This window comes from Triturus cristatus, chromosome 12 (assembly GCF_964204655.1).
Source record: "Triturus cristatus chromosome 12, aTriCri1.1, whole genome shotgun sequence".
Classification (NCBI taxonomy): Eukaryota; Metazoa; Chordata; class Amphibia; order Caudata; family Salamandridae; genus Triturus; species Triturus cristatus.
This window is the reverse complement of record NC_140595.1, coordinates 215,766,289-215,791,222: the sequence shown is the minus strand read 5'-3', so window position 1 is coordinate 215,791,222 and position 24,934 is coordinate 215,766,289. Positions and strand designations below refer to the sequence as shown.

The 24,934-nt window shown below is 44.8% G+C and overlaps 1 protein-coding gene across 1 annotated transcript in view; it reads right to left on the bottom strand.

The window, feature by feature from the left end:
• LCAT (lecithin-cholesterol acyltransferase) overlaps nt 1-24,934 on the bottom strand; it is a 474,689-nt gene that overhangs the window by 248,636 nt on the left and 201,119 nt on the right. The window contains exon 2 of the mRNA XM_085638505.1: nt 19,528-19,684. Coding sequence (XP_085494631.1) covers nt 19,528-19,684 — 157 coding nt within the window. The remainder of the gene's footprint in view (nt 1-19,527; nt 19,685-24,934) is intronic.

Genomic DNA, 24,934 nt, shown 5'->3' with positions numbered 1-24,934 from the left:
GACCCAGTCTATTGGGAATTCAGTGTGGCACGCGGTTGGGCCTACATTACCGATTTAGACCAGTTAATATCTATGCCAGTGAGGCCGCTATAGCGCACCATTTTCCGCATCAGCGGGTCAAAGTTTTTGGATGGGTCTACCATGTAGATGGTGATGTCATCAGCGTACATGGAAATGAGCAGCCCGCGCGACGTGAATCCAACGCCTCGCTGTGCATGGTGCTGTCGCATGCGGGCTGCCAGTGGTTCCGTCGCGATGGCAAATAGCAACGGCGACAGTGGACACCCCTGCCGTGTCCCTCTGGTTATGGGGATTGGTTCTGACATATGCCCATTTACCCTCACCCGGGCCGACGGCCCGTTGTAGAGTACGCCAATGCTCCTGGCAAATAGCGGGCTGAATCCCATGCGGGTAAAGAGCGTGCGCAAGAATTTCCACTCCAGCGAGTCGAATGCCTTGGTCGCATCCAGCAGGGCAGCCGTGGCCTGCACCTTGGGGTCTAAGTAGTGGAGGAGCCCAAACAGCACTCGCAAATTATGTGACAAATCCCGACTGGTCCGAGAGTGCTATCTGTGGCATCATGTACTTTAGTCGGTCTGCCAGCAACTTGGCATATATTTTGGCGTCGAGGTTGATTAATGAAAGCGGGCGGTAGGAGTCGGGGTGAGCAGGGTCCTTCCCTGGTTTGAGCAGTGTAATTATCATTGCTTCCCGCAACGACGGAGGGAGGACACCCGTCTCAACGGCCTCCTCGTACACCCTGTGAAGGACGGGGACCAGGATGTCCGTGTATTCCTTATAGAAAGCCGCCGTCAGTCCGTCGGGGCCCGGCGCCTTGCTAAGGGGCATACTCGCTATCACAGCACGTATGTCATCTTTCGTGAACGGTAAGTCCATGTACTGACGGGCTCTATCGTTAAACCAAGCTAAGGCTATGGTGTCCAGGTAGTCAGTTAACACCTGATCATCCGGCGTCACTCTAGTGGTGTAAAGGTCACGATAATAGTCAGTCATGGTTTGCAGTATGTCTTGCGGCTCCCTGGCCACCCCACCCTCTGAAGTTCGAAGTTCCAGAATATACTCTGCCCCTCTGGGTGCTCTCAGCATGGCCGCCAGCGCACCCCCTCATAGGTTAACATTGGAATTTACTTATTACATTAAATACGTCTAGTTTTTGATTGAAAAGGAATAGAACTGTCATGTTTGGTACCTATGGACTTGTAATAATAAACCCTCTTTATTGGTAAAGTTGGATTTATTATTACAACTTTAAAAATGCCAGTTGTAGAAAGTTGCCATTTTTCTGCTCTTAAGCTGCGTGTGCCTGCTGCCTGTCTCCAATACATGCCCAGGGTGGGTGACCGGGGTGTCTTGTGCATTCCCTCTGGACGGCCACACACAAGAGGAAGCTTAGGTGTGTCGGATGGGCCATTCACATCTTGATGGGTCATCCTGGGCAGGATGGGAGGGAGGAGCTGACACCTACACCAGAATGGGCTGTGTCATGCACCCACACAAAGGACTGCTTAACCCCCTGTTGTGAGTTTGGAGCTAGGACAGGAAGGGAGGATCTCTGTGCATGTCAAAGCCCCTCTTTGAAAACTCCCCCACTTCAAAGGCACCACTGGGTATAAGAACTGGACTTCTGACCCTACCAACTCAGTACACCTCTGGACCTGTGAATGCTCTGCCAGGAAGAAGGACTGCTGTGCTGCTGAAGGACTGCCACTCTGCTGGTCTACTGCTGTGGAAGAACTAATGTTCTGCTATGCTGACCTGCTTGCTGCCCTCTCTCCTGGGAGAGGACACAAAATACACCTCTTGCATCCAAGGAATTGTCTGCTTGCCTCCTGTTCTGAAATCTCAGGCACATCAAAGACTTCCAGCCACCCTGCAACAGCACCTTTGGCTCTGACATCTGTTAGTTCTGCCCTGCCAAGTGGACCCAATCCAGTCCTTGGCCATTGGAAGTGGGTTTTCTGTGCTGCAACTAACAAAATCCATGCATGCCATTGTTGCGCCTGTCAGAACCAATGCATCTTCTTCAGCACTGACACATTGCCTGCTTCAAGGACATCTCGTTGTTAGCTGCATGGTTCGGCAATGACACATTGCTTATGAATACTAAGCATCGGAACAGACTTATCACCGATCTGCACCTCCCATCTCGCACTTGACACATCCTCCAACCAAAGGTGCTGTTTCAGCAGGCCAAGGCTGGTCTCTGTATCTGACCCGCACTCCATCGCGATTGGCCTGAATTTTTGGTTTTGGCCGGTCAATCACAACTACATAGCCCCGTTTGGTGCTTTATGTTTCTAAGCAATATATTTGAAAGATATTCTTGAGAAATTCATATAACTATGGTTCTTCTTATTGGAGTTTTGTCATTTTGGTCCTATTTTGTCCATTACATTAAGCTCTATTGTTCTAACTTGGTGTGGATTATTTTTGTGAGGTGTTTTCACAATTTAACAGTTTTAAAGTATTGCACAAATACTTTACATATTGCCTCCTTATTAGAAATTGAGTTTCTGGTTGTCAGAGTATGCACCCTGTACAAGCAGGAACCACCATTCTAGCCAGAGTGAGCTAGATACACACTAAAAGATAACCTGTGCTCACCCTCTGGTAGCATGGCACAGAGCAGTCAGGCTTATCTAAAGAGGCGATGTATAAAATATTTGTGCAACACACAAAGTAACACAAAGCAAACACCACAAAAATACTCCACACAAGGTTAGAAAAATAGATTACACTATGAGGAGGAAAACAAGACCAAAACGACAAGCATTTAATAAGTAGAGCCAGAGTTATACATTTGTAAAGATTAAATCAAATTATAGTGCTTAGAGAGTCCGTGAGGAGACGCGGAATTACAACATGGCCGAAAACTTATACCACATCTCACCCACAGAGAACGTTCTAGCCTTCTCAGAGTCAGGCTTGGGAGAGCCGCCACTCTCCTGGGAGGGACGAAACAAAGGGCGCAATAACCAGGAAGTGAGGGCGGACGAGGAGAGCGCTAGAGACGGTTGGGAGGCAGATGATAGAAGACCGGAAGAGAAGACCGTGGTTTCCGAGGAAGGTTCACCTGCCACTGTCCACGGAGCTGAGGACGGAGTTTCGGGAGAACCCGTGAGTCCCAAAGACGCCAGAACAGAGGGGGCCAAAGACAGACAGCTGTGTTACACCATATACAGCCCCAATACCGTGAGGGACGAGACGAACACCCTTGCTGCACACACCACGGCCCAGGAGATGGGTCATGGTTCAAGAATCCTGGACGACCTGGACAAAGTGACGCATCCTGAAGAAAAAAGGAGACCAGTCACCAACAGCCAAACCCACTAAGAGACTGAATGGAACTGACTCCCTTTGTACCCCGTTTCTTTCATTTCTCTTGAGTCCAATAAATTACATAACACAAACCAGTACAGTGTGTCCTGTTGATCCCTCCACTACTACAGTGGTATCAGAAGTGGGATCAAGTCCTACTGGTTGCATCATGACACAGCCCGTGCCTATAGAAGGGATTATATCCCAGTTTGCAGAGGACAGATGTACTTACAGTTAGTAATGGAACAACAAGCGCAGACTGCCCAAAGAGACCGAGAAGCCTTACAAGAGGCCCTAAAGGGACAAGCTGAGCTACTTACCGCTAACCAACAAGTGCAGGATACCGCCATTTTGAGACTAACCAACGCTATTGTTAGTTCAAGGGTCAGGCCCAATGTCCCAGGGACTGTCCTACAAAAGTATCAAGAAGGGAACGACCCTGACTACTTTTTGTTATTAATTTTGAGTGGGCAGCCTCTACAGCTGCCTGGCTACAGGAGAGATGGGGTCAGTTTATAGCTCCATTATTGTCAGGGATGCTGCAGGCCGCCTATTAGGCCACTAACCCAGCCGACACCACTGCCTATGAGAATATAAAAAAGGGGATATTAGAGAGGCTGGGATGCGACCCAGAATATTACCGAGCCAAGTTCCGGAAGGAGAGGTGGGTTACAGGAGATAATCCCAGGGCTCTCTACTATCAGATCCGAGACATAGGGAATAGATGGTTGTCTCCTCACACTGCTAGTATGTAGGAGTAACAGAGATTATATACTTAGAGCAATTTCTTGCAGCCTTACCGGTGGGCACTCGCAATTGGGTGAAACAACATCCCAGTCTAACACCTGTAACAACGGTGGACCTCGCTTGGGCCTTCCATCGCTCTCCTGAGTTTAAGGCCAACCCTACACATCCTGCTTTTAACTCCCCTAGAGGTCCAGTTTGTGTAGATAAACATCAGACAAACCCCCATCTTCCCCCCTTTAAGCCCCCGACTATACCCAGTAGCCAAGGCCCACAATGTTATCATTGTTCTGAGTGGGGACATATAGCCAGACAATGTCTACACAAAGCACCAGCAGCTGAACCCATGGAGGTGGGCTATACCCAGAGCCACACATATAGCACAGGAACGTCCTCAGGCCAGTATAGATGAAAGGTGTACATAAACGGAAAAGGACAACAGGCCCCGTTAGATACTGGATGCCGTTTCTCTGTTGTGAACTGGACTTTGATACCTGAGTCTCAAATAAGGGAGGGCGAGCAAGTGTGTGTCACTTGTGTACATATTGATTCAAGAACCTATCCGGTAGCCGTGGTCCTCCTAGACGTGGAAAATGACCCCCACCTAAGGAAAGTAGGAGTGGTACCTTCCTTACCAGAAGCAATAATTATTGGTACTGAACACCCTCGCTTTGAACGATACTTAGAGGGCACCAAAAGTCCCACTATATCCTGGTTACAGGATGCCCCCTTCTGTAGAAGTGAGATAGAAAAAGTAGAAAAGGGCGGTTAACAGAAAAGTCCAAACATGAAAAAAGACGAGAGAAAAGGGCTTTTACCCACATGCAGACAACTTATCCTGCTTTTGTCCTTTCAACCCTTGAAGGAAGCAGGAAACCCACTCAGATGAGCTTTCGACACGCCCAACGTGAGGATGACGCCCTCAGATACACCTGGGAAAGAGCACAAGATCGAGAGCCCGAACAGGTAGGACCCTATTTCCTTGTTAGGAGGGGAGTGCTGTACAGAGCAATAAAAGGAGTATAGGCCAGATCATGCAGTTGTTGGCACCCACTCCCTAAAGGGAACAGGTGTTGCATCTGTCTCTCAATCAAATGGGGGGGGGGGGTCACCATGGAAAGGACAACACTCGCAAATATCTAACAGAAAGATTTTATTGGCAATGGATATATAAAGATGTGACCAGACATTGCGCCTCCTGTATAAAGTGTCAGTATAAGAACCCAGCACATGTGAGGAAGACCCCCTTGCTCCCTCTCCCTATAATTGATATACCCTTCAAGAGGGTTAGCAGGGATTTGGTGGGTCCACTTACCCCCTCCGCAAGGGGTCACCGCTATATATTAGTCCTAGTGAACTATGCAAGTCGTTACCCGGGAGCCTTCCCTCTGACAAGCATAACAACCACCAACATAGCCCAAGCCATGATCTCCTTCTTCTCAAGAGTTGGATTCCCAGCAGAGATTGTAACACATCAGGGGACCCCTTTGATGTCCCGCCTTATGTCTCACATTGTTAAGGTATTGGGGGTCCACCAGATCAGAACCTCAGTATACCATCCCCAGACGGATGGCATGGTGGAGCGGTACAATAAAACAATTAAAAACAAGGTTATTTTGGAGACAGGAAAAGACTTGGACAGACGCCTACCGTGGTTCTCTTTGTGATTAGATCGCATGAACAACTCTCCACCGGGTTTTCTCCTTTTGAGTTGGTATTCAGAAGGAAACTGAGATCATTCTTAGAAATGGCAATAGAAAAATGGGAAAATTAAGATGAGGAGGGAAAACCGATATTTGAGTATGTGGAAAAACTGAAAAACGCCATATCTCAATTGTGGAGTTTGGTGCATGAGCACATGGAAATGGCTCAAGAGGACCAAAAAAGTACTATGATTGTGGGAAATGTTTGAGGGAATCCAAGGAGGGGGATAAAGTACTTATTTTACTACCGTCCACAGATAACAAACTACTAACCCAGTGGCAGGGGCCTTATATTATAAAGAAAAGAGTTCCACCAATCACTTATAGCGTTCTCTTACCCCTGCGGTCAGGGTAACAACAGATTTATCATGTCATATCATGCCTTCCCTCCCTGAGAATGAGAAGGTACCTGTATTACATGTTAACACTGGTACACCCATAGATATTCCTTTGCTTTCCCAGCAAGAAACTGAAAACGAGAGAGTCAGTATAGGAACAATAATAGACCCCTTTCAGAAACAACAACTCCTCCATCTGTTGGAGAAGTACCCCGGCCTTTTCTCTCCTAAGCCAGGTCTAACCCCTCTCGTACACCACAACATTGTTTCCTTGAAAGGTCACATAGTGAAGCTAAAACCTTACTGCATACCAGCCGCCCGTAGGGAGCCTGAAGAAAAGGAAGTTACAACTATGCTACAACTAAATATCATCGAACCATCCCAGAGCGATTGGTGTTCCCCAGTTGTCATTGTACCAGAGCTGGACGGAAGTCTGCGTTTCTGTATAGATTTCAGACAGGTGAACAAAATAACTAAATTTGATACGCACCCCATGCCCCATGTGGATGAACTAGTGGAACAGTTAGGGAAATCTAAATTCATGTCTACCCTTGACCTCACAAAGGGGTTTTGGCAGATCACTCTGACCCCCCCAAGCTAGGGAAAAGACAGCGTTCTCCACCGCTTCTGGTTTATATCATTTCAAGGTCCTCCCCTTCGGCCTACATGGGGCCCCAGCAACATTTCAGAGACTTATGGACAAAATCCTTAAACCCCATAGAAACTATGCAGCAGCGTTTCTGGACGACATTGTTATTTTCAGTCCTACCTGTAAGGATCACCTCATACAGATGGCCTCGGTCTTTGAGACAATACAAGAAGCAGGTCTAACAATAAATCTTAAGAAGTCAATGCTGGCCACAAATAAAATCCAGTACCTAGTGTTTACCATACAAGAAGGACTCCTACATCCACAAATGGATAACATTGAAGCCATTAAAAACATCCCCATTCCCCAAACCAAAAAGGACATACATTCCTTTTTAGGGTTCATCGGATAATACAACAGGTTCATCCCCCATTTCTCCACAATAGCAAGCCCCCTCACAGACCTCCTTACAGGTAAACATCACTCACACATATCCGAGTGGAGTCATAGCCACGAAACAAGTTTTGAAACCCTAAAGAACTGCATTTGTACAGGACCAGTTCTCCATTGCCCAGACTTCACAAAAACCTTTGTGCTACAAACAGACGCATCGGGACAAGGCCTGGGGGCTGTTTTATGTCAACCTGACCCGCAAGGGACTTTGAGACCCCTTTTGTATATCAGCCAAAAACTGTTTCTTAGAGAAAAACATTATTCGACAACCAAAAAAGAGTGTCTAGCAATTGAATGGGCGATAGTAGCTCTTCCATATTACCTCATAGGCCATGAATTTATTGTTCTTACTGATCATGCTCCCCTTACCTGGTTGGCACATAACAAGGACACCAACTCCCGCATTCCACTCTAGTTTCTAGCATTGCAACCCTTCTCGTTTCAGACCATCCATGTCCCCGGAAAAACACAAATTGGTGCTGACTACCTCTCCAGACATCCATCACCTTAATGGCCACAAGGGCCATTCCTGGGGGAGAGCTATGCGAGGAGACGCGGAATTCCAACATGGCTGACAATCTATACCGTGACTCACCCACAGAGAATGTTCCAGACTTCTCGGAGTCGGGCTTGCGAGAGCCGCCACTTCCCTGGGAGGGACAAAACAAAGGGCGTGAGAACCAGGAAGAGAGGGCGGACAAGGAGAGCGTGAGAGACGGCGGGAAGGCGGATGACGGAAGACCAGAGAGAAGACCGCGGTTTCCGAGGAAGGTTCACCTGCCACAGTCCAAGGAGCTTCGGACGAGGCTTCGGGAGAACCCATGAGTCCCAAAGATGCCAGAACAGAGGGGGACAAAGAAGGACAGCTGTGTTACACTGGATACAGTCCCAGTACTGTGAGGGACGGGATGAACACCCTTGCTGCCCACACCACGGCTTAGGAGACGGGTCGTGGTTCAAGAATCCTGGACAAAGTGACGCTTCCTGAAGATAAAGGAGACCTGTCACCAACAGCCAAACCCACTGAGAGACTGAATGGAACTGACTCCCTTTGTACCCTGTTTCTTTCATTTCTCTTGAGTTCAATAAATTATGTAACACAAACCAGTACAGTGTGTCCTGTTGATCCCTCCACTACTACAGAGTCCTAAAGCACCAACTGGGGACATCTAGTCACGCTAGACTGCGGTAAATCCTGCGGTAAAGACTGGCCCGAGCCCTGATGAAATTGCTGCTAGGTATTTGGCAATGAAACATGTTGGCCTTTCCTAATTGAATTGGTCTGTAACATATTGTTTCTTTTTTTATCTGAGTAGGCTCACGGCATCCAATAAAGTATGCTTATTTGCATATGAGTCACAACTCATTTTAGCTTGGAGATGTGCGTTTACCTTTTCTCTCACTACGGGGTCCCATTGGGATAGCACGACACAAGCACTCTTTGTGTATCTTTCCACATCACACTGTTTTATCTTTTCTTATTCTTCACCTCCCAAACAGAAGTTTGACACTTTTTTAATTTCTTCACGGTCATGAAGGTCAGCAATGATGAAAAACTTGATCAAACTGGTGAGTACCTACCAGCAGCTCCCTTGGTGATGCTTATGTGAGGTATTTTCTGACCTCTCACATATTCTTCTCCTTGTATACACTAACAAGTGGGGGTATAAGGGTGGTGAATTGACAAACATTGAAAACTGGACACCCAGGTCCGCGGCTATAAGCATTTTTCAGAAGCTAGCTTTTGGGCAGAGATATCCCTACCCTGTCCCCCGGATCCTTGGAAAAGCTTTTGTGTCCGAGCACAATCAGGCCTTTTTTGATATATTGAGGTTATGAGTGGAGGGCGACCTAGTTGTGAACTCTCTCATGCTCCTTATTGTGGATGATCCTGCAGATTAACTACCTATGATTGACGAAATTTCGTCGCCGAAGACTCAATGCGATGACCAGAAGAGGCGATGCATCATTGTTGATCCAGTGGATGCAGCGATGCATCGGTTCAGATCCATGCAGTTGATGAAAGCTTCGCGGTCAAATCTATTTACGATGCAGCCGATGCGTCATCTTCGAGCCACGCAGTCTGTTGTTGAGCCGTGCAGTCTGTCTAAGTCATGTCATCGACCGGCAGCCTCGTCGGCATCAAAGGGTGATGCGCTGGTTACGATTGATGCAAAGTCATCGATGCGTCGATTTTGATGGATCCATATAGCAGAAATCCGCTTTCAAGGGCCAAGGACTGGATTGGCACCACTTGGCAGGGCAGGACTCACAGATGGCAAGATGGCAGAGTCCAGGTGCTGTTGCAGGGTTGAAGGACATTTTTGATGGTGCTGAGACTTCAGAACAGGGGGTGGGCCAGCAAGCCCCTGAAGTAGCTCTGGGTTCTAGTGAGATGGGTCCAGACCTTGTCCTCAGCAGGGCAGAGATTAGCATGGTAGCAAATCAGAAAAGCAGTTCTTCCGGAGCAGCAGTCAAGCAGAGTGGCAATCCTTGTAGCACAACAGTCTTTACTCCTGGCAGAGTTCTACACAGGCCCATTAGTGTACAGTCTTTGTAAGGTCAGAGACCTAGTATTTATACCCAGTTGTTCCTTTGAAATGGAGTTGACTTCAAAGAAGGGTCTCTGGAGTGCACACAGGCCCTTTCTTTCCAACCCTGGCTCCAGACTATCAGTAGGGGGTAATCAGCCCTTTTGTGGGAAACATGACCCTGCCTATTCAGGTGTGGCAGCTTCCCCTCTCTTCCTGCCCAGGAAGAGCTATCAGAATGCAGATGAGTTCTCTATTAAACCTACCCTTCCTGTGTAATGATTTATTTAAGCAGATGTTTAAGAATCTATTTAGGGGTGTTACTAGCTTATGTAATTGTAATAATGCTTTTTTTAAATGTTTTATATGAAGTAAATACGAATACATATTGATGCAGTCATTATTTATTAACTGTTGGTAAATACAATGACATTAGTTATTATAAAGCCTTTTGCTGATTGCCATTGTGAGTAGTTCTCCTTGACTTGCACCGAGTTCAAACAGTAACTTAGGAGTGGATGGAGGCACAAAAGAAGTTGTTAATTCTCTTAAATGTTAAGCATATGCACTTATTATTCTGTGTAAAGCCTTCTCTTCAGTACCAATTATCTTAGAATCAAGGGGGCAGATTTATGTTTCCTGGCGCATCCCTGCAAATCAGCAAGGATGCGCCAGGAATGATGCGTCACGCAAGTTCACCCTTGCGCCACACATGATGCGCCGCATTTACAATGCGGCGCATCATGGCGCAGGAATAAACAGATGCGTGACGCATCCGATGGCGTAAGGTTGGCGCAGTGCTTCAGTTGCGTCGCGCTTGCGACGCAACTCCAGCACTGTTCCAACCTACCCTATCCCTAACATGGTGCGTCAAGCCTTACGCCTGCTTCAAGCAGGCGCAGGGTTTTGGCGCATCAGCGTTGGGAAAGTGACTCAGTCAAATCTTATAGATTTGACTGAGTCACTTTTCAGGGGCGTTCAAGCGACGGAACGCCCCCCCCCCCTCTGTCGACACGCCCATGTGAAACCTGACGCAGGTTTTACGTGGCGCAGGGCTTTACATCGTGACGCATCTCCATAGATGCGTCACGATGTAAATATGGCGCAACGTGGCGCAGGGTTTACACCACCGCTGCGTCACAAAAGTGACGCAACGGCGGCGTAAAAGTGGCGCATCTCCAATATAGATCTGCCCCAAGGTACTCAGATTGACTCAGCCTTGGGAAACAATGAGTGAAGCCCTCGCTCCTGTTAGTTATGCTCAAAGTGCTGCACATAATAGCAATAGGGAAAAGGAACAACAGTCTCCAAGTAATGACTTTGCAATATGAATATTGTTAAAAGCAATCTGCTGACATTAATCCAAAAGGGATCCCCTAAGCTACAAGGAGTCAATTTATGAAATCCTCTGATCAAACAATGATACTCAGTGACCATGATTGTTTCCTGTCTGTCTCCTCGTCTCTCAACTTATACCTCCTTTCCTCTGCAGCTCATAGGACCTCCAGTTTCCTTTCAAGAGGAACGTGGTTAGCATTTTGCCTTGTTATTATGCAAAGTATTACTTCCCAAGTCAACAATCTTTGCCTTCAGTCTGATAATGAAGGGCACAATTTTAATACTACCAAATGTATAGCCTGCTGGGGAGGATACCAACATTTCACAGTTCTCCACAAGAAAGGGTTCAATAACGTTAGTATTTGGAGTGTGGACAGTGAATACCACTGCCAAGTTCCCATTAACAGACACGTTCAGCATTATTGTTACAGACTCTAGCAACTGATGCTATATAGGGAGGCATATTTACAAGCCCCATTCTCCAACTTGTGTTACTTTTTTATATGCTCAGGTGGTGTAGCGCAATTTCCCATATTTACAAGGTGGTGCTAAGCACCTTAATGTGGTAGAAAGGTAGAAACATTTTATTATGCTTGATTAATTAAAACCGTTGCATACATTAAAACATAATTGAAATATCTTGTTCGTATATAGTTAAAAACGCTATTAAAAGGCCACGGGCATATCATCAACGAGGCGCTAAAAAATTAATAATAATTTTAACGCCCTATTAGCAAGGACACGCTAACGTGTGAATCCATGCTTCTTCGCCCTTTCCCTTAAGGCCCAGCTTTGCATCTCTAATGAGATGCAAAGTGGGCTTCCTCCCCAGAATAACGGGAGAAATGTCGCTAAGCGACATTTCTCCTATTATCAAGCCTCACGCTAAGAAGCATAGCGGCAATAAAAGTAGCGCTAACCTCTGTTATCGCTACTTTCCTTACGCCTGCTTTGACACTGACTTAGCCATGATATCCTATGGAAGGTGGATATCATGGCTAAGTATGCCTTTCCCTATCAGCAAGCTATCACCAAACCATGTGTGATTATCGCTGTATTTCCAGCGATAATCGCACAGTTGGCAGATTGCGCTCTGAATTTTATCGCTTTGGAGATAAGCATTGCTGATAGCATGCTATCTCCGCGATAAAATTCAGAGTTGGCCAGCGATAATTATCCTCGCGCTAAGAGCGCTGAGCGATAATTATCGCCTGGCCTTGATAATATGCCCCCACATTTTTAACATCAGTTACAAGTTAAAAGGGAGGAAGAGGTCGTTGGTCACAATTATTAGACTTTTTTCCAATGTACCCTATACATTTTTTCCAGATAATCACAACATATATCAACAACATTACAACACTCCACCAGGATAAACCCCTACAGTACTACTATTGTGAAGAGGCACTGATGGCAGGCCCATGTTTTTTGGGGTTTTTTTTTTTTGCCACAAGTTACTGCTTTAAGGTGAAGAGGAGAAGAAGAGTTTTTAAGGCATAGGCTCCGTTGGTAAATCTTCTGCCACTTTTTCTTTTAAGTAGGTTAATCCATCTAACGGAGCTTCTGTTGTAAAGTGTTCCAAGGGCAACAAAGGCGAATTTTTCAGTCTCTCAACTATTATGTCGAAAAACTTTGTAAGTCGACAATTTAGCTGCACTCTCTGGATTGAAGCACAGCAGTACCGCTTGTCTGCAGGTCGTAACTCCATACTGTCTGAACATAGGTTTTAAAAGGGTTATTCTTATATCCCTTAGGTTGTTAGAGGTGCAGATAACGTCTAATAGGTCCTCCACTCCGCAGCCACAAAGGCGACAAAGCTGGTCACCACCTTTTCTCTCCCATGGAGGACGAAACTGATTAATTGCGCCGATCCCCAAGCGGAGTATTAACAATTTTTCCTTGATGATTGTTTTTATTCCGATGTTCAAGTATGATTGTGGTTTTAAGGCTTTGTACGTATTTAGTACTACCCAGCCATGAGATCGTTTGGATAGCGTATTTTTGTCCTCTATGATAGACAGTTGGCGGGATACCTTTGTTACATCTTTTTTAAATACGGAGTGTGACACAGTGATGCTCCAAAGATCTGTCAGACCTAAAAGTTTGATGGATTCCTGCAGGTACTCTCTAGCTGGCGATTTTTTAGGGCAAAGTAACTCAGTCCAAAGATGGTTATTCAAGGACCCTTCCTCTGCTTCTTTGATTTTATGCCAGCATTTTACGTATGCTCCCCTTCTTTCAATTGACTGTTTTTGTAGCCCGAACTCCAACCGTATTTGGGCCGGGGAACCATACTTAGGGAGCTGAAAGATGGCTCGATATGCGTTAGTTATTGTATTCTCTAGGGCTGTTGCGTCTTTGCCTTTCATCGATGTGCTCCCGTATGTTATTGTAGGATGAAGTTTTGCTCGCAGGACTTTTATTAAAGGGTCAAGTGTTAGGTCCGGCAGCAGCTTCTTTAGCAGTTTCATAGCTAGGTATGTCATTACCCCTTTCCTCCGCAAAGATTCTATCTGTAATTTGAAAGAGTTATTTGATCTAGTATTAATCCCAGAAATTTGTAGCTGGCTGCTTGGTCTAAGCAGTGTCCGTCCAGGAACCAATTGAAGCTTTTCTTCCTATGATGATTAGTGCCATTATTTTTGTCTTGAGGCACTGTTTTTCAAGTCTGATTCATAAAGTAGTTTAGCCCATAAATCGTTGTTCTTTTCTCTTTTCCTGTCCCATCTCCTTCGCTTTAAAAAAGCCTTAGAATCACGGAGAGAGTGCTGCAATTTTTGATTTGCTGGTGATTTGCGGAGTTGCCTTAAAGTATAATTTATAATCTGTTTCTTTTTATTTGAGACAGGGCTTGTAGCCGTTTTTGTTAAATTGATGGTCTTGCTCCTCTGTTTCTGATCTGTCTTATTTGAAATTTTATCTCCAAGTGACGTGACGAATTTATCCTAACTATCCATCGGGTGAGCGGAGTTTACCTGTACTCGGGTAAGTACATTTTTTGCAGTGCTTGATACTGCTTCCATATTGGTTGAGTTGCATCTTAGTCGCTTGAGGTTTATTGCTTCCACTTAAACAATGTTTTTGTCAGCCTCCAATGATAAGACTGACTTTATTTTCAGTGTCATTTCCTGTGGCATATGGTCACTAGATACGTTATTGCCTATTTTGAAAGTGGCTATTTTGTTGAACAGAGATAAAGACATAAAGGTAAAATCCAGATGAGTAGATGTTTTAGCTGAGTGATATGTGGGAGCTGGTGGTTTATCCTCCTTATTGCGACCATTTACTGATCTTAGATTTAGGTGTTCCAGTTCCTGAATGGGAAATTTAGAGCATCGTGTTTGCTTGACTTTTTTTGCGGGGCCTTGAGCTGGAATTCCCCATGCATCCGTGAGTTCCTGTGTGGTATCGTCGTCATAATCTCCCCCTAGAAGGTGCATGTTAAAATCACCAGCCAAGATGAAATGTTCAATGTCCTCTTCCTCCATTACTCTTTTTAGTTCTTTAATCAATTCTTTAGCTGTTTTTAATTTGTGTTTTGGATGTACATAAATGTTTATCATTATTACCTTTTGTGCAGTTTGATTCAGGAACAATTTTACTATTGAAGCCTGGATGCAGCTTGAAGGAGTCATGCAGATCTTTAGAGGGAAAGTTTAGCTTATTTGTTTTATTGAAAATAAGGACTGTAGGCCCCCTGAAAGACGCCCAAAGTTGGATCTCTTTATTGCCGGAATAAAGCTAGAAGTGTAGCCTTGTAGCTCGGAGGGTTTTTCTTCCCAGGTTTCCAGAATAAAGATTATGTTGAAGCGTTTTAAGTAGTTTAGGACTTCTTCGTCATTTAATTTGGATGCTAAACCATTTATATTCCAGATACACATGGTAATCTCATTTTTCGCCAGTTGAGAGTTCTGTAAATTAGGCTTCCGATATCAATTTGGTTGAGCTGATGATATTTTTCATTGTATGCTCCACCAGTTGCTCTATAGATGAAAAGTGTGTCAATGAAGATTGACCTGGGGTTGGAGAACAGCCCCTTGCTCCTTTTAGAACTGAGGAAAGCTTACTGTTTTTGTTGTTAGTGGCTGTTCTTAGAAAAGGCGCTGGATAAGGTGGTTTTGGCACTGATTTCAAGATTATCCCCCAGCTTGGGAAAGTGTTTAGTTCCTGTAATATTCTACTTGCTATCTCTGGCGTTTTCCATCTAATTTAGTAACCTCTGGGCTGTATTGACTACTGTTTGGCAGAAATTCGATTGACAGTCGGTCCAAGGTATTAATATTCCCAAGGTTGGGGATAGATTGCAGAAGTCGTAGTACATTTCCTCTATTTAAAATGTCTCCTCGACCTCTTGATTTGTAATGGGGAGAAAAGATTATGGTGTCTGTCTCTTATTCATTATAGGGTACATGGTTTGCATACTGAGTGAGATCCCCATTAGTGGTAGTGTGCTCTTCTGGCCTTGTATTGTTAGCACTGTTTGACCTACGGTCAGAGCTATTTTGCAAAATTGACATTGTGTCATTAGGTTTCCTGGTGTTATTCTGCGCCATTGTGCCATGTTGGTAAATTATACTTAGTGGTTGCTGTGGCTCGTTGATTTCATCTGGTGTATGGCCGACCCGCTTTATTATTGTGTGTTGGGCGGCTTCAGTTAATGTTCTGCAAGCTAAAGAACCCATGGTAGATGCGCTTTTCTGGTGTTCATTCTGGTTAATCGGGAGGTAAGAACTTTTGCTCGCTACCAGGGCGTGACCTCGATGTTTCGTGAGTTCCGCTCTCCCTTTTTTGTGATTTTTGTGGAGGGGGAATCTCCTAACTGTGTAATCATCGGATCTTTTGATCCTACTTCCGTTACTTGTTCTGGAGAACTTGTGAGCTGATGAAGCTGATTTGCCTGATGCTGGAATCGAAAAAAAAAATCCTGTTCCTCCCTTTCCTTTTTTTCTTTCACCGGATGTTCATTGTAGTTGAATATTTATCGGGTGATTCCTTTTTATTATTCTGTTCAGTCTCTCTCCCACCTAAGGAGGGATCTCTAGGTGTTTTTATTATCTCCAAAGCTTCGGGTTCTGATTCTTTTTCGCCGAAGGTGGGTGGGTCATCACTCACTGTATTCTGGATTCCTTTTTTTAGTTTCATAATTGAAAGTAAGTCACCCAGTATTAATGGAAGCGTGAGGAGTTTGTCAACTAATGGAGTACAAGTAAATTCTTGTTGTTGTAACCTGTCCTTGAGGGCTGCCTCTTGCCCTCTTTTTATTAGCCCGTTCAAGTTGGCTAGTTTCCTGTCAATCCCTAATGTGAAATCGGCTAATGTTTGAAGTACTGTTAGTTGAAGATCCATTTTATGGGATTGGTATTGCAGTGCCGCAGATGAATATTGCATTGTGCTCAATAGTGTTGCCCAAATCGAATCCTGGGTGTCATAATTTTTTTCTGTAGTCTCTGGGTTTGCACTATTTGTTAGAATTTTTGGGTCGTGGCTGTACGACGCAACTAGTTCCTCCCATTCTTGTGATGCTAGGAAAGACATATCGCCATTAAAATTATGATTACTTTCTTGAAGGAGCATCTGGCCCTGTTCTGGCGTTACTCTGTCTCGAGAATTGCCGGGAGTCGTCTGAGGTGTTAAGATTTGCAGTTGGTTAATTGGCAGTTGTTGGGTGGTAAAGGTTGTTTGTGGCGTTTTTTGATCCCTTGATTTTTGTTCTTCCTGCTTGACTGTTTTACTGAGGGTGACCTGATAAAATCTAGAGTCTGTCCCTTTAATCGAACTAAGTTGTTGCGATGCTTTGCGAATTTTAGAGGCAGGTTGAGTCTCCTCTGCCTGGCAGAGAGTATGGTTAAATTTAAAGTCTGGTCTAATTTGTGACCTACCCAGCTGTTCCGTTTCCGGGGTTGCAGGCTCTGATCCTTCTACGGCAACCTTTGGAGACTGAAGGGGCTGTTGGAAGATGTCTGTGGTGAGCAGAATGCCCGCCGCACCTTCCTGCAGCACCTGTGTTTGCTCTTGTTTTTGCTCAATTGGCTCAATTTAAGTAGCCCTTGTTTGGGCTTTGTGACTAATATTTCCATTCTCTTTTTTGTTTGTGGCCCCCCTAGTTGTTTCTGACTTGTCTTTTTCTTCTTTTTCCTCTAAATTTAATTTGGCTTAGTGCCATTTTTGCAAATATGCCCCTTTCCTCCACAGTTCTCTGCGGCAAAGGGGTGTGCAATCGATGTTGTAGTGGTTGTTCCACCGCAACACCCATTTCTTTTTGACGCTACCCCAGATTTACATGGCTGAGGTAGCACCAAAAACGAACGCCAGGGAATACCCGGTCTTAGCATGGCAATACGAGGAGAAATTATTAATTTCTCCTCACTTTTCTGCATTCTGCAGCACACATAGAAAGAGGAAATCGCCATGAATGATTGTTTATGTGCAGGAAGGTGTCCTGTCCTGCACATAAACAATCGCCCCTGAAGCGCAGGTATCCTTGCAACATGGCAGCAGGGTGCTAGGCAGCTTTTTTTAAGCCAGCACTTGGGTGGGGAAACACAGGCTGGCCTCATATTCTTGTGAATACGACGCTTCCTGAGTTTCAGTAACCCCATAGACATGGTCAACCCATCCATGTAAATGGTTTCACATCATTCAACAATACCATGAACAGTGGCCTGCTGGTTGACAGTGCTGCAGTATTCACAAGAGTGGCAGTATCCCACCCAAGAACAAATCCGTGCTGTCTGAGGCTTACAAATGTAAACAAATATTTCATTTGAGTGGTAAGTTCCTTGGCAAATATTTTCGTGTCACCATTGAGCTGAGCTTGGCCCAAGGATCTGTACCTCTTTTTGTAATACAGTAATATTAGCCTAACTCCAGTAGAGTGCAGGTGTCCCCCATTCAAGTATGGCTGCCTGCTCTTTTTGCAGGATAGGGCCACAACTGATAGCACCTGCTTATATAATTTACTTGGCAGTGCTCCTTTATATATTGCTTGACGAAGGGCATTGTCCTGGCTACATCTAGAAAATTATACAACTCAAACACAAGTACCTCAGAGGTGGAGATCCTATTCATCTGCAGGCCTCGTCAGTACTCCGGTTTCAGTTCACCTTGCTTAGGGTGGGAGGCAGATTGATTAATATCTGTAAAACATTTTATGTCGTTACAAATATTTGAGCCATCAGCTTTGGCTATTACTACAAAACTGTCCCCATGTGGCTCCTGTATTAATTCCATCAGATAAGAAGTACAGTGGCTGTCGAAACGCTATACTGGAGGATTTGTCACGTTCATTTAATCCCTGCTGGACTAAAAATAATTAACTAAAAAGCCCAGGTATGAGTGCTAGAGTCTCGATTTAATGTGACTTAAACATGCTTGTGTTCCCTTGTAATAGACCTTCATCTTTTCCTATATAAATGTACACAGTTGGGGGGCTCCGGGGCAGTAGTGGTGGGTTGGGCTGGGGGTTTAAAAAAAATGAAAATATCACTTACTTGCCGGCCGGCACCTCTCCTCCGTCCTCTTCTGTCAACTGGAAGCAAACAGGTTCCCAGACTCTCCTAGTCAATCACGATGCTGCTGTCACCATCATGACATCAGCATGGTCCTGCTTGGTCTGAGCAGCCTTATTCGGAGCGCAGACAGGCAGTGAGAGTCTGTGCATGGTCTCCACCCAGGCTGTGCAATACAGCCAGGTGGAGAACGTGCTAAGTGCGCATGAGTGTTTGGCCGTCCCGAGACCGCCGGCCAAACCGTCATGCGCACTTAAGTGCACTAACCACTCCTCTCTCTGCGGGCTGTAACGACAGCCAAGCCCCGCCCTGCCCCAAAACTGACTTCAACACGGAAAAATAAAATGATAATAACATTGTGTTATCATTTCACTTTTCCTTTTTTGCACTGCTGAAAAGCAGTGGGGCAACCCTCCTCCGCCTTAGTGAGGGGCCGTCGCTGAATATACACCAAATTTTATACAATACCAGACTTTACTTAAGCTCTTGCTTCACAGAACTTCACACAAATGCCTCATGCAGCACGACTGCAGGTTTGTAAATAATAAATATTATTGCTACCTAATAGCGTGTTACTTAAATAACAGCCCCAGCAGGGTGTGAGTCAGTGCTGCTGCAGCTCAAGCCGCGGCATCCAGGTGTCACAAGCACCTCCCTCTCAGTGCCCCACTAAGCTAATGCACTGATCGTAGAATCATGCTCATATCACACAACACTGGTCTTGTGCATTCAAGAGTTCCACAAAATTGAAATGTATGAACAAGATTATACATGACATGCAATGTACATCTGATGCATGAGAAGAGACTGTTTGAAATCCCAATAAAATTAGGTTTTAAAAAAAGAGTTCCACAAAATTGGCAAATTACTTATCTTCTAGGGCTCAATAACACATCACTGACCAGCTGCACGTTAGTGCGAGCCTTCCAATTTTCACTGTCTCTCGGCCCATACACTGTTTATCACCAGGGTACCAGATATTACCTGATGTTATCAATCCAGCAGTCAACACCGAGAGGTAGAAACATGTTCAGATTGAGCCAAATCGTGAAGTAGTCATCCGTCTGGCGATAGCACATCCAGTTCACAACCTCCTCCTTGTCAAGTTTGGCCTCCAGCTGGTTCCCAAGACACCCTGGGGCTGAATGTAACAGCCACAGACAGCAATAAATAAGATAGATAAAAGAGAAAGCAAGACAAATAGTCAGATGGCGTGCATGAGTGAGAGAAGAGAGAAACGGAGAGAAAGAAACAGAGTGAAGATGAACACGAGGGGACAGAGAGAGAAACAGCGAGAATAAGAGAGAAAAGTAGTGAGAAAGAAAGAGAATCAAACTGAGCAAATGGGTGGTCCAGGTGACAGATAATAACAATTATTGCAAATGTGTAATGTTAGAGAAACAAATGCATGGAAGATTGAGGCAAGTCGAAAGGGTGCACAAAGGAAATGAGAGTGAGAAAAAGATTGTGCATGTAAAAAAAAAGAAAAAAGAAGAAAATACAAGTGGGATAGAAACAAAATACAATAATGTTAGAGGGAACAATGCTCGGCTTGGAGTGTTCCTGCATCCTTGCACACACTGTTTAGTTAATCAAGCATTGATTTTGACTGCCTGAAAACTAAGAACACTTTTCTACTCCCTTTTTAGGTCTCACCTGAGCTAGTGTGCATGCGCTGCTCTGTGAGGCATTTAGTAAGGGCTTTTGAACTCTGAACACACGCTTGTGCATGTGTTCAGAGTTACAAACACCAGAGAACACCCGCAATTGGCCTATGCATGCGTCTTTCTTAAAAAGACAGCACGCAATTGGTCCAAGGCGGGTGATTGTACCGCCGTCTTTGTTCCCTGGCCTAGGATGCTCGGGAGCGAGCATCAATATCATCTGTTACAAATTACCGCGTTCGCGTTAATTGGAAACAGATGGCGCTCGCACTCGCGTGCTTGTTCTTCTGGACGTAAAAGCAGACATTCTCGTTCTCACTGCGTGCTAAGCCTCGACTCGTGTTCCCGCGGTAGCTGGGAAAAGTGTACCAATTTAGACTGATTGACAAAGAAAGGAGAGAGATTTTAGTGAGCAGCTGGACATTTGTGGCGACGGCTCCTTTAAAGCCCGGTGGATTTATTATTTGTATTTGCTCGCGCTTTATTTAGGAGGAGGAGAGTACAGAAAAGTGATCGACAAAACATAAAGCCCCCACGGTAGCAATCTTGCTCCAACGAAACTTTGCCGATGAGTAAGTGAGTTTGCATGTGAGATCTTGAATACAGGAAAGATTCCACCTTGCTTGACCTTGAAGGTTTAATGTGTTGAGATCCTTTAATAATGCAAGTCCCTAATTCTTTGGCTTTCAAGTCTTTTTCCTTATTGCAGAGCAGCAGACGCATTGCATTAAAACAGCTTGTGCAGGTTTATCGGTTGTTCATGTGTTTACATAGCCAGTCTAAAAATACCAGCTTTATGTTCAACTTATTTCAGAAATGCTATTATACTGCGGTACTTCATACACACATCATTGACTTTCCCCTTGTGCATTAATGCAGTGAAGCCTCTCGACCCCATGGGCCCCGGTGATGATTATGATGCTGCGGTAAGCGCTATACTGCGGTGCACCCACGCGCAGGCTCACGGCGAAGGTAGTTTGTACTTTACAGATAGAATTCTGGGCACCTGGCTGTCACTAGACACTCAATAGAAGTGCAGTGCACTTGTCGCACTCCAGTACATCACGGTGCTTTACTGTGATTGTTGCAAAGTTTTTCAAATGTATGTCATTCTGTATCCAGTGCCAATACATCTCGTACGTCAGCTTGGGCACGTCTTGAAACATTGCAGGCGCGTACATTCAAGAGCAAAGTCACGAGGCGCTTTTAAAGGCACATTTTGGGTAAAAAATGAGTTTTGCTGTACACAGCTGGTGGGTACCTTTAATTCCAGTATGGTCTAATATCCCCTTTGGGCCAGTAGCTGAAGGTACAGAAAAACATGCGCACGTATTTTGATGCAAGCCTAGTGCCTTTACGTACAGTGCCGTGAAGCCGCCTTTTGAAACTGAGTAAACCTGATGAGATTGTATTTTTTCATTTGTTTTGTTACCCATGTCTCGCGGATTCACACTTTCCGGCTCCACCTGATGAGACCCTGCACAGGGCAGACCACGACGGTAACTCAGAGCAGGCACTTTGAGCACCGGCACGTTATGTTACTGCTGCACCTGCGTCTGATAAGATCCGGTACGGACCTCACCAGCAGCCAAGAGCAGGCGCCTTCCGGTGTGCTGGTACTCAGTCCAGGCACAGGCTACACCGTGACAGTGCCCCGGAACAGAGGGAGTGCAGGGATCTACAGACAGCCCCCTCCCCAGGAGGAGCCGTGCACCTCACCCAGGCACTCACTTCCTGCTGCCAGGACCCCGATGAGAATAGCCCAGTCTTGACCCCCTCTGATACCATTGGAACCGTCCACACACCGTGGGAGGGGCACAGGCTTCACTAGAGCCCACCCGGACTGCAGGTAAGAGAGTTCACTACATTGGGACTTCCAGGGGAGTTTGAATTCACTTTATTGGAGCCGTACATTGCGCATAGTGGTATCAGGGATGATGTTTAAAAACACTGCGATGGGCAGTGAGGCATTTTGCGCAATGTCTTGTAAAGAAATATGCTGTCGGACCACCCAGAAAGCACTTGTCGCTCAACAGGGGTATCAGTAAGCGCTATATAAATACAGTTTCCTGTGCTCATTTCAGATGGATACATTATTAACGTGTTGGTGGAATTATCAGGTGTTGGTCGAATTAAAAACTACAAAGTTAAATCCTAAACCATGTGTGTGTAATGTACTAAATGTACTTATATATGTATATATTTAAAACGATCACACACACAATATGCAGTGTTGTATTGTGTACTTGTATCTTGAGATTTCGATCACATTAAATAGGAAGTCACTTTACCTCCACGTCATTGTGTACATAGGTAAGGCCAGAGACGGCTATTGTTTTCCTAATGCTGTTTTGAAGGGAAGGGGGCGGGGAAGCAATCTGGGTGTGTGGTGGGTGTGTGGGGGGGGGGGTGTATTTAATTCCTCACCAACACATCTCAAGAATACTCATGTTTTCCGCAAGATAATTGCCAGGCTGTAATTGACAGGGTGTGTATGTTTTTTAAATCCCATGTATAGCCAATAGGTCTTGCCTTTGGGACCTTATAAGTATTTAATTATGCTGCACAATATCCTTGGTGCAACATCAACTGTTGCATGGCTAAACACTTATAATGTCCCAAAGGCGAGACCTATTGGCTATGCCAATGCGTGTTTCAGAAGGGGCTAGAGTGACTGACCTTAAGCATGTAAACCGTACAAAAATAGTTATTGATAAGAGCAGTTGCTATTTTTAAATATACTTACCAGTACCTATTACTGTGAGTCTAGTCTTCCTCGTTTGTCATTACGAATTAAGGGGCATATCTGCAACAACCAGCGATAATTATCGCTAAGCGCACTTAGCGCTAGGTTAATTATTGCCGGCTTACGTGGATTTTTATTGCTGAGATAGCGTGCTATTAGCAACGCTTATCTCAAAAGCGATAAAAATCCTAGCGCTAACTGCCAAACGTGAGATTATCGCTGGAAACTCAAGTTTGGCGTTAGCTTGATGATAGGGCCTCACATACTTAGCCATGATATCCATCTTCCATAGGATATCATGGCTAAGTCAGTCCTGAAGCAGGCGTAAGGAAAGTAGCGATAACAGGGGTTATCGCTACTTTTCTTGCCGCTATGCTTCATAGCGTGGGGCTTGATGATAGGAGAAATGTCGCTTAGCGACCTTTCTCCAGTCATGTCAGGTCAGGAACGCCCACTTTGCATCTCATTAGAGATGCAAAGCTGGGCGTTAAGAATCCGGGCGCTAATGCAAGGTTTCACACGATAGCGTGACCTTGCTAATTAGGCGATAAAATTATCGCCGCTTTTCGCCCGAAAACGGACTCAAAAGCGGCGATAATTTGATATCGTCTCGTTGCTGATATGCCCCCAAATGTGTCGGCTTCAAACAGAGTATAAAATAATTCTTCTCATCACACCAAGATTAGGCCTGTCTGACCACCCAAGGGAGAGGAAAGAAGGAAGCTATCAATGAAAGGAGGAATATTGGACTCAATCAAATTACCAGTATTTTAAATTACCTCGTTGTCCCCTTCCTCATTTTAGTCATTAGTAATGGGGCATACCTAAGTCAACAGCTGGGACAAGTTTTACAAAGGCAAGAAATGACACACTGAAACAAACAGAACCGCATTTTACTATTATTTCACAGTAAAAAGTACGTTTGAGACAAAATATCATTACTGTCTGTATGCAAAAGTTTCTACTGCTTTGTGAAAGTTTAGGTAGAGGGCCAGTGAGCTGCTTTACATATCTCTTGGAAAGGCGAACTCTCAGATTCCACCATACCCCTCACGGATCTTCTCTGCACACAAAGCGTACAGGGAACCTCCTGAATCTGATAGACCCAAGCAATGATAGTTTTTACCCACCGATTACACGTCTCTCGCCTTCTTAACTGGACCAAAATCTACAAATAGGAAATCTGACGGAAAGAAGCCACTGACTATCAGGTATACGTCAAAAACGAATGTTTTAACATCCAGAATATTCTATTGTAACTCTTCTTGCAAGGGTGGAGAAGTACAGAACTTTGTTAAAAAAAATCCTGTTGCACACTGAAACTAGAAGCAACTTTGGGAGAAAAGAAAAATGACATAGCCTCTAACCTACTCATACAAAAAGATCCTAGAAAAAGAATGTCTGCAAGAAAGAAAGCCCAACTCACTCAATCATCTAGCTGATGGACTGGCCTCTACAAATTTTGCCTGGAGAGTCAGTGTCTAAAGAACACTCGATTGTAAGGGCTCAAAGGGTGACATGTTCAGCAATGTAGATAGTATCTTTGAATACTAGAGTGGATCTTTGGCACAACCTTTTTTAACAAATGGAAAAATCTAGAATAGCATCAACAAGTCTTGGGGTTAGTGTGGATGGCAGCCTTTATATGAGACCACAGATTGGAGCTGTTGCCTCCAAATGTATATTCCTAATAAAAAGATAATTAATTTTCTTCTAATTGAAGCTTTAAAAATGGCTCTGGTGACCATTACCTCAAGACTGACATTTTTCCTAACAGTGCCATTCATAGACTACAAGTCATGCAAAATGAAGCTGCTCGTCTTACTAATAAACTTCCAAGCTAAAAAACACATATAATACTTATTTTAAAGCAGCTCCATTGGCTACCTTTAAGACAAAGGATGCAGTTTAAGGCAAGTTGTCCTACTTTTAAAGCACTGAATGTATGTCCCCTCGCACATTTTCTGACTAAAACGATCAA